This window comes from Morchella sextelata (genome assembly GCF_020137385.1).
Source record: "Morchella sextelata strain SCLS chromosome Unknown scls_15, whole genome shotgun sequence".
In the NCBI taxonomy this organism is placed as follows: domain Eukaryota; kingdom Fungi; phylum Ascomycota; class Pezizomycetes; order Pezizales; family Morchellaceae; genus Morchella; species Morchella sextelata.
In genome coordinates, this window is record NW_025408630.1 from 1,280,097 (window position 1) to 1,294,170 (window position 14,074).

The 14,074-nt window shown below is 44.9% G+C and overlaps 3 protein-coding genes across 3 annotated transcripts; 2 read left to right on the top strand and 1 right to left on the bottom strand.

The window, feature by feature from the left end:
- Window positions 1-1,042: 1,042 nt before the first annotated feature.
- On the top strand, window positions 1,043-5,499 carry H6S33_003627 (uncharacterized protein; the record flags this gene model as incomplete). The annotated part of the gene is made up of 10 exons (XM_044834990.1): window positions 1,043-1,271; window positions 1,332-1,631; window positions 1,709-1,930; window positions 2,041-2,282; window positions 2,341-2,883; window positions 2,935-3,537; window positions 3,593-3,710; window positions 3,807-4,921; window positions 4,980-5,165; window positions 5,245-5,499. The coding sequence occupies 10 exons, from the start codon at window positions 1,043-1,045 to the stop codon at window positions 5,497-5,499; spliced, it is 3,813 nt and encodes a 1,270-aa protein (XP_044691988.1).
- A 1,496-nt stretch (window positions 5,500-6,995) lies between these two features.
- On the bottom strand, window positions 6,996-7,514 carry H6S33_003628 (uncharacterized protein; the record flags this gene model as incomplete). The annotated part of the gene is made up of 4 exons (XM_044834991.1): window positions 6,996-7,035; window positions 7,090-7,151; window positions 7,206-7,275; window positions 7,384-7,514. The coding sequence occupies 4 exons, from the start codon at window positions 7,512-7,514 to the stop codon at window positions 6,996-6,998; spliced, it is 303 nt and encodes a 100-aa protein (XP_044691989.1).
- A 1,503-nt stretch (window positions 7,515-9,017) lies between these two features.
- Window positions 9,018-10,036, top strand: H6S33_003629 (uncharacterized protein; the record flags this gene model as incomplete). Its single annotated transcript, XM_044834992.1, has 5 exons — window positions 9,018-9,078; window positions 9,141-9,447; window positions 9,503-9,744; window positions 9,798-9,868; window positions 9,920-10,036. The coding sequence occupies 5 exons, from the start codon at window positions 9,018-9,020 to the stop codon at window positions 10,034-10,036; spliced, it is 798 nt and encodes a 265-aa protein (XP_044691990.1).
- Between the last annotated feature and the right edge of the window lie 4,038 nt (window positions 10,037-14,074).

Genomic DNA, 14,074 nt, shown 5'->3' on the forward strand with positions numbered 1-14,074 from the left:
GTACATGTAGGTGGAGTATTCCCACTCTCTGGGAACTCCTTGCTGTTTTCCAAATTCCAATATCGTGTTGAGGAACTGTTCACGCCTCGATACTAGTGACACCCGTCTGCCGGGTGGATTGTTGGCTGGGATTGCCTGTCCGCCATGCTGCACAATGAACGCCTGCCCAGCTGTTTTTCAGTCCCTCCATTCATGCTCACTTACACGGTCCAGAGGTCCCAACAGCAGCAGGTCGAAGAAATCCTTGCACCGCGGTCGTCACTCTGAGACCTCACACGCACACTTGCAAGCACACTCACAGCCCATACGCCCTCTCACTCGCTCGTTTCCCCAAATTCCACAGCCCTTTGCCTGACCCCTGCCAGTGTCTTTTTGTCCCCTCGTTTGCCTCTGTCTTTGCAGCTGGCCCACTATTTTGCTGCGCTTGTTGCAACTTGCCGGCCACCCGCTGCTCTGTCCTGTAACTCCTGTTGCCCGCCTTTCTTCCCTCTGGAACTAGCCTTGGAGCCTTCTTCTCTTTCTCTCTTTTTTTTTTTTACTTTTTTTTTTTTTTTTACTTACTCGTCTACCTACATCGTTCGCGTTCCCCTTTTCCCCGGAGAGCTCCCCTCCCCCTCCTCTTTCAACTCACTATCAGTTCATTAACTTCTTTTTAACCCTTTCGTCCCGCAATTACCCTCTCTTCCAACCTCACCGCAGCCCTGTTATCGCTCACCCTTCTAAGCGGCAACGGCTAACCAAAGAAGGGTCAACAACGCCAGGGCGAGCTTCCACCACCCTTATCCCCCGAACCCCCGTCCCCTCTCTTTCTTCTCTCTCCTCCTTCGTATCTTCCCACCCGAAATTAGAAATCAACTAAGTGAGGTTCGGGTTTTCGTACCTGTTATCAACTCACCCAGACTTCCACCCCCCCCCAAGAAAAAATCTCAAACCCTTCCCTTCCCCCCTCCAAATATTTCGGCCGTGATTTCAACCTTCAAAGGTTTTCCTAAACTTTTCTTCAACACCCCGATCCTCTCGGTGGTGAAACAGACGACGAAATATGCAGAACGACGCCGTCTACCAGGCCACTACGGCTGTCCTTAGGGCTGTCGCGAAGGGTGATTACAGCAAGTTCAGCGAGGAACAAAGGCTCACTCTTCCCGGGCATGATACCTTTGATAAAAGGTCGCTGGAGAGGGAGCTTATATCGCTGGTACAGCGGATACAGCATTTAGAGTCAAAGGCCAATGCAGTTAGCCAGCACTTTCCTGATACTCCCAACGAAAATGGTGCGCTATTTTCCCCCTTCTCGCTTGTTGGTCGTCACCCCTCACCAATACCTATCCAAGGCGGTCTTGTACGGGACGAAGAAGGGAATGGCAGTAGCCCGACCAGCGATTCCAGCGAACAATCTCACCAGCTCGAGTTTCTGCACAAACATGTCAAATCTCAAGAGCAAGAGATCCAGGAAAATAGGAAAATAATGAAGAATTTGATGGAGGAGGCAGAAAAAGCGAAACAAACTCCACATATTCCCATAGACGAGGCAACAAAAGTGGAGAGACTTCAGCGGGAGCTAAAGAAATCACAACAAGCGAATGAGGCTTTTTCAAAGGCTCTCCGAGAAATCGGAGAGATTGTCACTGCTGGTATGTGGCCAACGAGCAAGTATCAAAAAGTGCAGGGTGGGGTAACTTGGTACTGATTTGAAGTCCGTGCGCAATAGTTGCAAAGGGAGACCTAAACAAGAAGGTTACTGTCCACGCTGTAGAGATGGACCCTGAAATCACTACTTTCAAGAATACTATCAATACCATGACAGACCAATTGCAGACGTTTGCAAGTGAGGTGTCTCGAGTGGCTCGAGAGGTAGGAACCGAGGGTCGCCTTGGAGGACAGGCTAGAATTGCGGGCGTAGAGGGAACATGGATGGAGTTGACAAATAACGGTAGCTTGAGATCCTTGCTTTTTTTCTGGTCTAATTGACTAGAGTGATAACACTCTGCCAGACCTTTGAGTTTTTATATACTGATATTTTATGATATTGTTATTATATAGTAAACGTTATGGCTTCGAATCTCACAAATCAGGTTCGAGAGATTGCAGATGTTACCACAGCTGTTGCTAACGGAGATCTTTCTCGAAAAATCCACGTTCATGCCCAAGGAGAGATCCTGGAACTGCAACAGACTATTAACTCTATGGTCGATCAACTTCGAACATTTGCCTTTGAGGTTACTCGAGTTTCTCGTGAAGTCGGAATCGATGGCATCCTTGGTGGTCAGGCTGAGATACGCGAGGTATTATCGCTCTTCCTGCGGTACTTCCAGGGTGCTTACAATAGTCTGTAAATTATAGGTGAAGGGAACATGGCGAGAGCTTACCGATAATGTGAATGCTATGGCTGCAAATCTCACAGATCAAGTGCGGAACATTGCAGCTGTCACTACAGCTGTCGCAGAAGGAGATCTTACCAAGAAAGTCAGCGCCATTTGTAAGGGAGAAATATTACAGCTCAAGGAAACTATTAACAAGATGGTCGACCGTCTCCAAAACTTTGCCACCGAGGTTACAAAAGTAGCCCGCGAAGTCGGAACGGAAGGGAAGCTTGGTGGACAGGCTAGAGTAGAGGATGTGGAGGGCACTTGGAAATCCCTCACTGAGAACGTTAACAGCATGGCTCGCAATCTCACAACCCAAGTGCGCAGTATCGCTTCGGTTACGACTGCTGTGGCAGAAGGTAATTTGGCGAGGAAGATTGATGTGCACGCCCAGGGAGAAATTCTACAATTGAAGGAGACGATCAACAAGATGGTGGAACGGTTGCAGAATTTCGCCACGGAGGTCACGAAGGTCGCCAGGGAAGTCGGTACGGACGGGATTTTGGGAGGTCAAGCAAGAGTATGTTTAAATTTTTGGAACGAAGACAGATCATTCTGACAAAAAACACAGGTACAAGACGTCGAGGGTGTCTGGAAGGATCTTACCGACAACGTTAATATCATGGCCAATAATCTTACTACACAGGTGCGAAGTATTGCAGATGTCACAACTGCTGTCGCCGAGGGTGATTTGAGTCGCAAGATTACTGTGCACGCGCAGGGGGAAGTCCTTGCACTGAAATCGACTATTAACAAGATGGTTGACCGTCTTGAGGTGTTTTCGAGAGAAGTCAAGCGTGTGGCAAGAGATGTGGGGATAGACGGAAAGTTAGGTGTCCAGGCTGAGGTGAATGATGTCGATGGACTCTGGAAGGAAATTACCAGCAATGTGAACACCATGGCACAAAACCTTACGACCCAAGTCCGAGCTTTCGGTTCCATCACTGCAGCGGCAGCTGATGGTGACTTCAATCGATTCATTACCGTTGAAGCTTCCGGCGAGATGGATGCCCTCAAGACTAAGATTAACCAGATGGTATTCAATTTGCGTGACAGTATTCAGAAGAACACAGCAGCTCGTGAGACTGCAGAATTGGCGAACAGAACCAAGTCTGAATTCTTGGCGAACATGTCTCACGAGATTAGAACGCCAATGAACGGTATTATTGGAATGGTATGAAATAATTCTACTTCTTAGATCCTTGAGATAGAACTGACATTTTGGTTAGACCCAATTAACCCTTGACACCGATTTAACCCAGTACCAACGCGAGATGTTAAATATTGTGCATAACTTGGCCAATAGTTTACTGACCATTATTGACGACATATTGGATATTTCGAAGAGTATATCTCCCGTTTAGTCCTTTACTATACCACCCTTCTGCAGACCTCCCCCATTGTACTATTTTCTCCAGTAACTGACGTAACATTATAATGCAGTCGAGGCAAACCGTATGGTTATGGAAGAAATTCCATTCTCGCTTCGTGGAACTGTTTTCAATGCCTTGAAAACACTGGCCGTCAAGGCCAATGAGCGATTTTTGGATCTCGTCTACTGTGTTGACAATGTTGTTCCCGATCACGTGGTTGGAGATTCCTTCCGTTTGAGACAGGTTATTCTTAACCTTGTCGGAAACGCCATCAAATTCACTGAGAGCGGGGAAGTCAAATTGACTATCCGTCAAACCGACCAATCGCGTTGTGCTGAGAACGAGTACTGCTTCGAGTTTTCAGTTTCTGACACCGGGATTGGAATCCAGTCAGATAAACTCGATTTGATATTTGACACCTTCTGTCAAGCCGATGGCTCTACAACTAGGAAGTTTGGTGGTACAGGTCTTGGCTTATCAATTTCGAAACGTTTGGTAAATCTTATGGGTGGTGATGTTTGGGTCAAGAGTCAGTATGGACAAGGTAGTACCTTCTACTTTACATGCATTGTTCGCCTTGCATCAACAGATCTTGGTGGAATTATGCCCCAACTCAAACCCTACAAGGGTCATCACGTTCTCTTCATCGATAAGAACCGTGAAAATGCCGCTATTCCCGAGATGTTGAGAATGCTCGATTTGGTGCCTATTGTCGTGCATTCTGCAGAGGACGCACCATTGCCGGACATGAATAACGGAAGGAAGGGTGTGATGTACGACGTCATACTCGTTGACTCTATGGAGACTGCCTTGAAGTTACGGACATTGGACGACTTTAAGTACATTCCACTTGTACTCCTCTGCCCGATAATCCAGGTCTCACTCAAGTCTACACTCGACTTGGGTATTACTTCTTACATGACCACCCCATGCCTCCCAATTGACCTGGGGAATGGCATGATCCCTGCTTTGGAAGGAAGAGCTGCGCCTTCGGTTTCTGAGAATTCAAAATCCTTCAACTTGCTATTGGCGGAGGACAACATTGTCAATCAGAAGTTAGCTGTGAAGATCTTGGAGAAGTATCACCATACTGTAGAGGTTGTTGAGAACGGTTTGCAGGCTCTCGAAGCTGTCAAAAACAAGCGGTACGATGTAATATTGATGGATGTACAAATGCCTGTTATGGTAAATAAGCCTCCTTTCAAATCATAGTCTTTGGATATTCTGACACGTTTGTCTCTAGGGTGGTTTTGAAGCAACTGCGAAGATTCGCGAGTATGAGAAAGAGGCCGGGTTGTCAAGGACACCCATCGTTGCCTTGACGGCTCATGCCATGTTGGGTGATCGAGAAAAGTGTATTCAGGCTCAGATGGATGAATATTTGTCCAAGCCCCTGAAGCAGAATACACTAATACAAGTCATCCTCAAGGTAATAACTCGAAATGGACGTTACCATCCAGAGGGAATTAGGGACGGAACTCCGAGCAGACTTACTAACATCGGAACAGTGCGCGACTCTTGGAGGTCCACTTCTGGAAAGAGGCAGCGGACTACTATCGTCGATACCGGACGACAGCGAGCGGGTGAACAGGGTCATAAACGGAGCAAACATGACCAGGAGTCGGCCGCCACTGGAGCCCCGGGCGGTGACAGTAGCAGTCTCGACCCCGGCGCCAGCCAACCCACAGCAGATAATTGAGCTAACAGACGATGATGCGATCGAACATGAGCGGGTGAGCCAAGACGTAATGGTTTTCTTGTGATGGAAACCCTAAGTCTCTGATCGCAGGCTAAAATAATAGGTCACTCCCTGTAGGCACTGTATCGATCGCACAGCAGCTGAGAGGAGAACAGAAAGTCAGATGTGGATTTGGAAATGGTTAGGATATCGTTGATTTGTACGGGATCTATATAGTTATAGTTACACGCAGGAGAAAGACCTATTGGGTGGCGAGTCCATTTTGCGTTTATTTGCGACGAGGACCCTTACTTGGCCCGTCGCTGCGGGACACCGTCGGACGAGGGATTTTCATCGGCATTTCAAAAGCGTTCTTTTTTCTTATATCGCCTCCTTCCGGAAGATCCTGCGAAGGTGACTGTGGCAAGGGGGGTGGGGCAAAAATTTCGGCGGCAAAGTGTTCTGGACGGTTTATTTTCCTTTTTGTTTATCTACTCATTGGGTCGGTGACGTGCATGACTTAAATGGGGGATGATATCCTTGCATGTGGTCTGCGTCTTATCTGTTTTTTTGTCATTGTTGTGCGGTTTTATGGTGTGGTTTTCGGTTGGTAGGGTCTGTTGATTTTGTTTAGTTCCACTTTATTTTTTTCCCATTGAGTTTCAATATTTTTACGATTAGTACAGGGTTTTTGTGTTCTTTTACTGGATATTTGGTTGTTTTTGTTTTGCTTTATTTTGTCCTGATGCTTGAAATATTTCATGTTCCCCAATATACCTCTGCATTTATTGTTTTGGTTTGATTATTTTCTATACTCTTCCCATAGGGTGGAAACATATATTGCATATCGCCGCTTTACATCGACCATGATATTAGCATTGGGTCGTATCTATCTGTGACACTAAGTGTGCCTTTTTTTTCTTGCCCAGAACACCTAGTTTCAAGGAGGATAAAGTGTCTGGGAAACTGTGATGAATTTAGGTTTCCTTTGAATATTCTCATTCAGTATCTAGTCTCGAATTTTCTTAAGTTACCTTGGCCTACTTCAAATATTCGTAAAACGTCAATCTACATGAATAGGGTATCTTAGGGCATCCACCTCTATATCGTTTCCGAATATGCCGGTATAGACTGGCTAACTCATAACTTTGAGGGCGAATAGCTTGGATCCACTGGATTTATATAAGGGTCTGTAGGCAAACTGCATGCTCTCCAATCAGACTAAACCTTAAACGGCATCGTAAGAATCGTGATGCAGAAAACGAATTATTTGCACTTAAACCTAAGCTCAAAGGGCTTGGATGATAATGATTTAACACTATATATCGGGATTATCAAGACAGGTGGGCTCTCATTTCATGGTATGAGATTCTACTATATAGACCATTCAGAAGAAAAATCATACCAATAATACCTGGCTCATACAATTGGACGAAAATATATTCTTTATCTTTAGATGTACCACTGGATGAAGACGTATCCTTCTCTTTTTACAATGATGGAAGCGCCCGGTACTTCCTAGGCGTGTACGCATCCATTGCAGTCCCCATTCTAATAGAACGAATCGAAGACTTCGCCAATTTAGTTCTTTTCTCCCCCTTGCTCTCTAGTGAGCTCCTCACTATAAAACAAGCGTTAGTGAACTTGCCCATGAAATTGAGTTAGGGAGGCTTACATATGAGCGTCCAGTTCATCGAGATGCTTACGCTGCTGCTTCAACTTTTCTCGCAGTTGAAGCTATATGGTAGATCAGCAATGGAAGTTGAATGCAGAAGTAGCTGAGATGCATACCAGTTTTACTTTCTCCTGCTGACGAACGTAGAAATCCTCTGCGGCCTTCTCACGTTTGGTGAAAGCATCACTGAAAGCAACTATCTGTAAGTTAATGCATTCTATACTTGGTCCGCCACTGATTGATCCCCTTCATGATCTGAATATCACCATTCACTCGAGAAAAGAGTCCACTCACCCAGCAGCCTCACCGGCTGGACGCGAAAAGCCGCTTCCAGTAGACCCCTCAGAGGAGTAAGGTCGGGCAGACATAGCGATGGCTGATACGCGATTAATGCGAAGAGAGCGAGCGATGGTTGTACGAAGCATTGTTTCTATCGTTGGCGATAAATGATTGATTAAAGAAAATGGATATATGTGGATGGATGTCTTCTTTAAATCTCGGGAGGTCGTCGGGTCGTGGTACGTGCGACAGGGCAAGTGACGACAGGCCGAGCGATGATCAGGCCATGCGCTGGTGAGCCCCACCCCACTTCTCCCCAAATTGTATAGATTTGCTTGCAGACTACCTAGGGAATAGATGGGATCAGATTATCACCATGTTTGGTGCTCCCAACTCTATCTTTGTTTATTTTTATTTTTTTGCCTCTCATGAGTTGAGTTTCCTCTGGGCCTGAGGCTCCCGTTCCTTGTTTTCTTTAACCCACAGTTGCTCCTGTAACAAAACGTCATGGCCACGAGCCTCATTAATACCGGGCTCATAGCGAGTTTACTACATACTGTAAGGTGAAGGGGTGTATTTTTACGAAATGGTCCACAATCCATCTCAAATCATTGGTGGAAAGAGGAAGCAGCTTTCCTAGCTAGGCACAAGGTATACATTCCGGTGTGCACAGGGTCTTCCTTTGGTTTCTTGTTTTCTGCCCAAGGGGATTCAGTAGCTTTGAAGAACCTCGAGTCTTTACACTCAGACAACCAGATCATGCGGTCAAATGTACATAGGTACATGTATCTATGTCTACAGACTTACCCTAGCTAGGAGTCGTTGTCGCCATGTCTGGAGTTTTCACAAGACGCAAATCGGACATAATTTGCAGCAATTTGCAGGGTCCCAAATTGGTAGGGATCGTCGTACCTTGGTTGTTGTCTCCTTTCCCTCTGCCGCTCTCGCAAGCCCACGCAACGCAACTAGCCCACTTTCCCTCCCACCTAACACATCATCGACGACCATCTAAACCTCCTTCTCCCCCCTCAATCTCCTTCCTCCATATCTGCACCTTCAACTGCTATCAACGTTCATCATCCACTATCACCTTCCTCTCTATTGCTTTCAAATCTACCAAACTCTTTAATCGAAAATTCAAGGTAAATACTCATTTCCTCTATTGAACTTGCTCTATTCTTTGCATCTCTTTCCCCTTTTCTGGCATAGAAGAGCTTCATCAGGGGCCTAGAACTCTTGGGAGCACTTGCAGGCCCCATGAACTCTAGAAGAAGCTTTATTGCAAATGGCAGATAACATCTTCCTCTACTGCGAGTTTCCCTATTTCGTTGCTGTTATCGGGAAAGCAGCATAGAGCGGGGTTGCGGGTGCTCCTTTGCTATCAGCACCATCCATAACTTTACTTTATCTCAACATACTCATCCCTTTCGTTCCATCCCATCTATGTTTTCTGTAGGCTTTATTGGATGTAATTTTCCTATCAAATGTATATCTGTTGTTGTCATAGCGAGCTGTTTCTGCTTCTGTTGATTTTTATCTATTTGGCTATACCTTTACCCCTCTGCAGCCTATAGAATGGATCGTAGTAAATGCCTTTGGAACCTGCTATGGAACCTTTACTAACTAGATCACAACACAGAATTTTAAAAATGGGCTATGAAGACTCAGTTTACCTGGCCAAGCTTGCCGAGCAGGCGGAGCGCTATGAGGGTCAGCAGCCCCAAACATATCCTACACATCTTTGCCAGTTCAGATTGCTGAAAATATCGCAGAAATGGTTGAGAACATGAAGAATGTTGCTTCCGCTGATCAGGAGCTCACCGTGGAGGAGCGCAACCTTCTTTCCGTAGCTTACAAGAACGTCATCGGTGCCCGACGTGCGTCTTGGAGGATTGTAACCTCCATTGAGCAAAAGGAGGAGTCCAAGGGCAATGAATCTCAGGTTACTTTGATCAAGGAGTACCGCCAAAAGATTGAGGCCGAGCTGGCCAAGATCTGTGAGGACATCTTGGAGGTTCTCGACAAGCACCTCATTCCCTCTGCCCAGTCTGGTGAATCTAAGGTCTTCTACCACAAGATGTAAGCACTACATATTTGGCCCTGATAGGCTTTGTGGAAGTTAACGGAAGTCTAGGAAGGGTGATTACCACCGTTACCTCGCCGAGTTTGCTCTCGGTGACAAGCGCAAGGAATCTGCCGACAAATCATTGGAGGCCTACAAGAACGCAACTGAAGTCGCGCAGACTGACCTTGCCCCCACCCACCCCATCCGCCTCGGATTGGCCCTCAACTTCTCTGTGTTCTACTACGAGATCCTGAACTCCCCTGATCAGGCTTGCCACCTTGCTAAGCAGGCGTTTGATGATGCTATCGCTGGTATGTCTACTATGTCTACCAAAATACATTACAATTTGCTGACAAATTTATAGAGCTTGATACCCTGAGTGAGGAGAGTTACAAGGATTCTACCTTGATCATGCAGTTGCTACGAGACAACCTGGTTAGTACCTCTGAACCCTTTTAGCAATGAATTTATGCTAACATCTACAAGACCCTTTGGACTTCATCCGAAGCCGAGGCCGACCCTGCCCCGGAGGCAAATAAGGAAATGCCCGATGCCCCTGCGGCCGCACCTGCGACTGAAGGGAAGGCCGAGGCCAAAGAATAAATTTGAACAAAGAGATGGGATACTTGGCGGGAGAGCAGGCAAAAGTAAGAGATGGGATCATGGCTTTAAAGGTCAAATGGGTCGTGAAATTAGGTTGTGATAACCGGCCTCCAAATATCCTTGGTGTTGAAATCTTCGTTCCTCTTATATGGTCCCACAAGCTCTCAGTCTTTTTTTTTCTTTGCCGTTTGGTTCAATTGAAATAGTTCCTTTTTAACCCTTGAGTTCCGGTTCTTTTTTTCTTTCTATTTCCTTTTTTTGCCTCCTGGTTTTACATGGCATGGTTTGTGCGACGTGCAGGTTTGTCTACTGTGCTTTTGGCATGGTTTGTTTCTGATCGTACGGGAATTCCTGTGCTGTAGAATTGATACAGATTCCCACGCTCTTCTCGCAAGTATTCCTTAGTGGGGATGGAATTTGATCGCACCGGAAACCGTAATGCTTATGAGGACTTTCAAAAGATAAGAAATCCCAGTACTAATCAAAACATGCCCACTAGTCAGGTATTATACGTACATGTAGCTGTCTTCCGAAAACAGTAGGCTTCCATGCAAGGGTATTGATGACTAATTTCAAGTGGATTCTTATCATTGGTCCCTTGCCGCATCCCTCTGCAGGCAGGGATAGACTACAAAAACTGGAGCAAAACTACATGTACCTACATACAAGTATGGATCCCGTGAGTTGCTTGGTCAATGATATTTATTCAACTATCAAAAAACCTATGCCATTTTCTTTTATTCGAATTCGGTTGCACATAAAATAAAGCTTATCGACACGTATCATAGCCGCACATACCTATTCAAAGCGCATCTTGCTGCTGCCAGGCCATTTTGAAAAATCCAGTAGTATTATGCACCGAGTAGCGTATGTACCTACACTGTACTAAGACATAACGCAAATCTCCAATATCACGTCATTACTAATTATATATAACCACCACCATCACCTCTCCCGCAATCCACTTTATTCACTTTCCTTAATCAAATATAAACTTAGAGAATTTACAAGATAATGCTTTACTGGGGCGATGGGGAGATATTTGCAGTGTACTAGTGGCCATATAGTAGCTAGAAACATGGCCTACAGCTTGCTTCTAAGGGTGAGTCCTTGGGATGCTGTAAATCCCCCAGAGCCAAAGAAATGAGTATATAGGTATTGTAGCTATTACGAGCTGATTTGTTTTTTTGTTGATGTTTGAGAACCTTGGCATGTTGACAACCACCTGTGCATATTCTTGGCAAGCATTAATATATGTCCCGTCCCAGTCGCAAACACTAATTATTGGCCAATGGGCCATAATTGGTGAACGAGCTCTTACTTTTCGCTTACAGGGGATTTTACTATGGTGCAAGAGGGAGTAGAGGGCGAACTTGTCAACCCTGTACACACCAGTTCAGTCAATTCTTTCATTGGCTCCGGGAAGCAAACATTGAAGAGCCTCACCTTTAACTCGACTTTATGGCTGTAAGGGCTACAATACTGAACTGGTGTGAACAGGGATTACAAGGTCGCCCCCCAAGGCCTCTCGCACCATATATAATTCTCATCTTTTTCGGCGGAAAGTTGTTGGCCCTAGTTACATGTAATTAGCTATTTATTAAAGAAATATTTATTTGCATTACTTTTGTAGACCTAGGATGGTAGTATATCGGGGGCAAGGGTACATACATGTAGGTATGGTAGAATGTGTTCTTTGAGTTTCTCAGTTAGGCGATGGCTTTTGGAAGTTAACTACATATGTAGACAATATTAACAATCACCGCTATATATTAGTCAACTTTAGTCAAATTCTGGCAGGCATTGGCCAGCCGGACAGAAGATCAGTGACTGTTGTCAAATCTCAGGAAGCATTGGTCAATAGGCAATATTTGTCGACAGGATGGCCAGTTAGGCAATGGGCCGGCCTATTGGCCAATGTGATATACTCGTGACTGGGGCGGAACATATATATGCATTGACGTCTCCTCCATCGGAGCACTCTCCCTATGTACCGCAACGACATTGTAAGCGGGCCAGGGAGATATTCTAGTTGGTGAGGGGGTTGTCTATTTGAGAATTGCATAGCTAGTATAATAGACCCTAATTTTCTTTTAAAAAAAAAAAAACTCGCCGTACGCGTAGCACAGTCTACACTTAGTTCCTAGAAGATAATAGTACATACATTAGGTTATATATAATAACTCCGGGGTAATGACGAATAAGCGTCTAATTGTATCTTCAACCTAGATATTTTTTACAATAGCTTCAGAGCGTTAAGTCCATATGATATTATCTAGGAGTACAAGTCTTAATATCTAGAAACAAAAGTCACACCCATTACGCGTCACACGGAGATAGCTATATAGGCGTTTGCTTCACTAAAGTTTTTTCGAATTTTCAGATGAGCATTCTATCTAGTTAATAACATGGAGAAAAGCTAACTAAAGTCATCCGGGGTTTAATTTCTTACATTGCCTCTCTGGGGAATCTGTTCCCCCTTCGGAGATACACCTATCTATTCTTGGTGAGTACTGCATGTAACTTCGACTCGATATGTAAAAAACCGGAAAATCGCTCACAGTCCTATAATTGTTAGGCAACATTAGAATCCTCTACCTCTTGAAGGAATGTGTTGAATAGTCATCCGAGAATTCCCTAAAAGGCCGCTCATTTGACATGGCTTCTGATGTCTTAAATTCTTAACTTTTGTGTTGATGATACTGCATCACCACATCCTGCGTGATGGTACTTTATGTACCTTGAAGGTATCAAAATGTAGCTGATAATGTGTAGAAAGCAGTATGGGCCCTCTTCCATATGAATTGCCACAGAACTTTCTGTAGTTAAGACACTTGGTATGTGACTATCTATAAAGATCAGCTTCTACTATAGGTAGTTTTCAATTCTTTCTTAGCGTAGAATCATGAACGGTCATTCGATTTTTAATGCCAATTGAACGCGATCATCTGCCCAAAACTGGATTACCAGAAAGAAAAAAAGAAAGCAAATAACGAATTGAGAATCCGTATGAATGAGGATTTCCAACATTTTCAAAACTGCATCCTGTGTCTGCCTTCCGCTATAGAACTGCGGGCACAGATACGCCACTACCCTCGCTGGAAATCCATTGTGATACGAAGCCCCCTGGTTTGTCTAGATACCTGGCATCGAAGGGTTTCAATATACACTGGTCGATTGTTTTTTGAAGTTCCATCACAGTCTTGATGTTTCTCTTAAACCGCTAGATAGAGGTGTAGGCACCCGGTATAATATAGGGGTTTGCTAATTAGGTATTAGCTTTTTTTCTTCTTTAACTGCGGGACTGCAACTGCGTCTAATCGTCACACATTCCAGCATCTACAAAGAGAAAGCGATACTAATAGACATGATGAAGCGGTGTGAACCACCAACATGTCATGCTAGGTATGTTCTTGTGTAAATGTGGTACCCGCATGAGGTGTGGAACATGTGACTTTTTCTTTCATTTGTTTTTATGCAGGCGCCTAATTTTTGGAAATCTGAGACTCCGATCCGAGGCGAGAAATGCTAAACGGACTGCTAGGTGGCGCATACATATGATATGGCACGGACGGCTGAACCTCACCCTTTGGTGGTGAGTTGACAACCTATTAGGTACCGAGGCAGGTCGGAATGCAAGAAGACAGGCCGCCCAAGTATCCACTGCCTATCGTAGTGGGGCCGAGAAGACCATACATTCGGATTATCGACTACTGACTGTCGACAATTAGGGTTGTTATTGGTGGCTTACAAAAAAGGTAAATCTGTCCCGAGCATGGTTCCTTTGTCAATGGGATTCGAAGCTGGGTATCGATCAGAAGTATGCAATAGTACTTATTCGACAAGGAGATCTCTCTATAGATAGAGAGTAGCGGATTGTTCACTAACCGCAGTACCCATTAGAATTATATCCTAGCTATGATTCAGCTGCGGGCTTCATAAAACACCTATAAATTGGTTGATGCCTACCATACAGTACCTTTCCAAGATAGGATATGTACATTGTTCATGAACCACTCCTTGTAGGTCCGGGGCCAT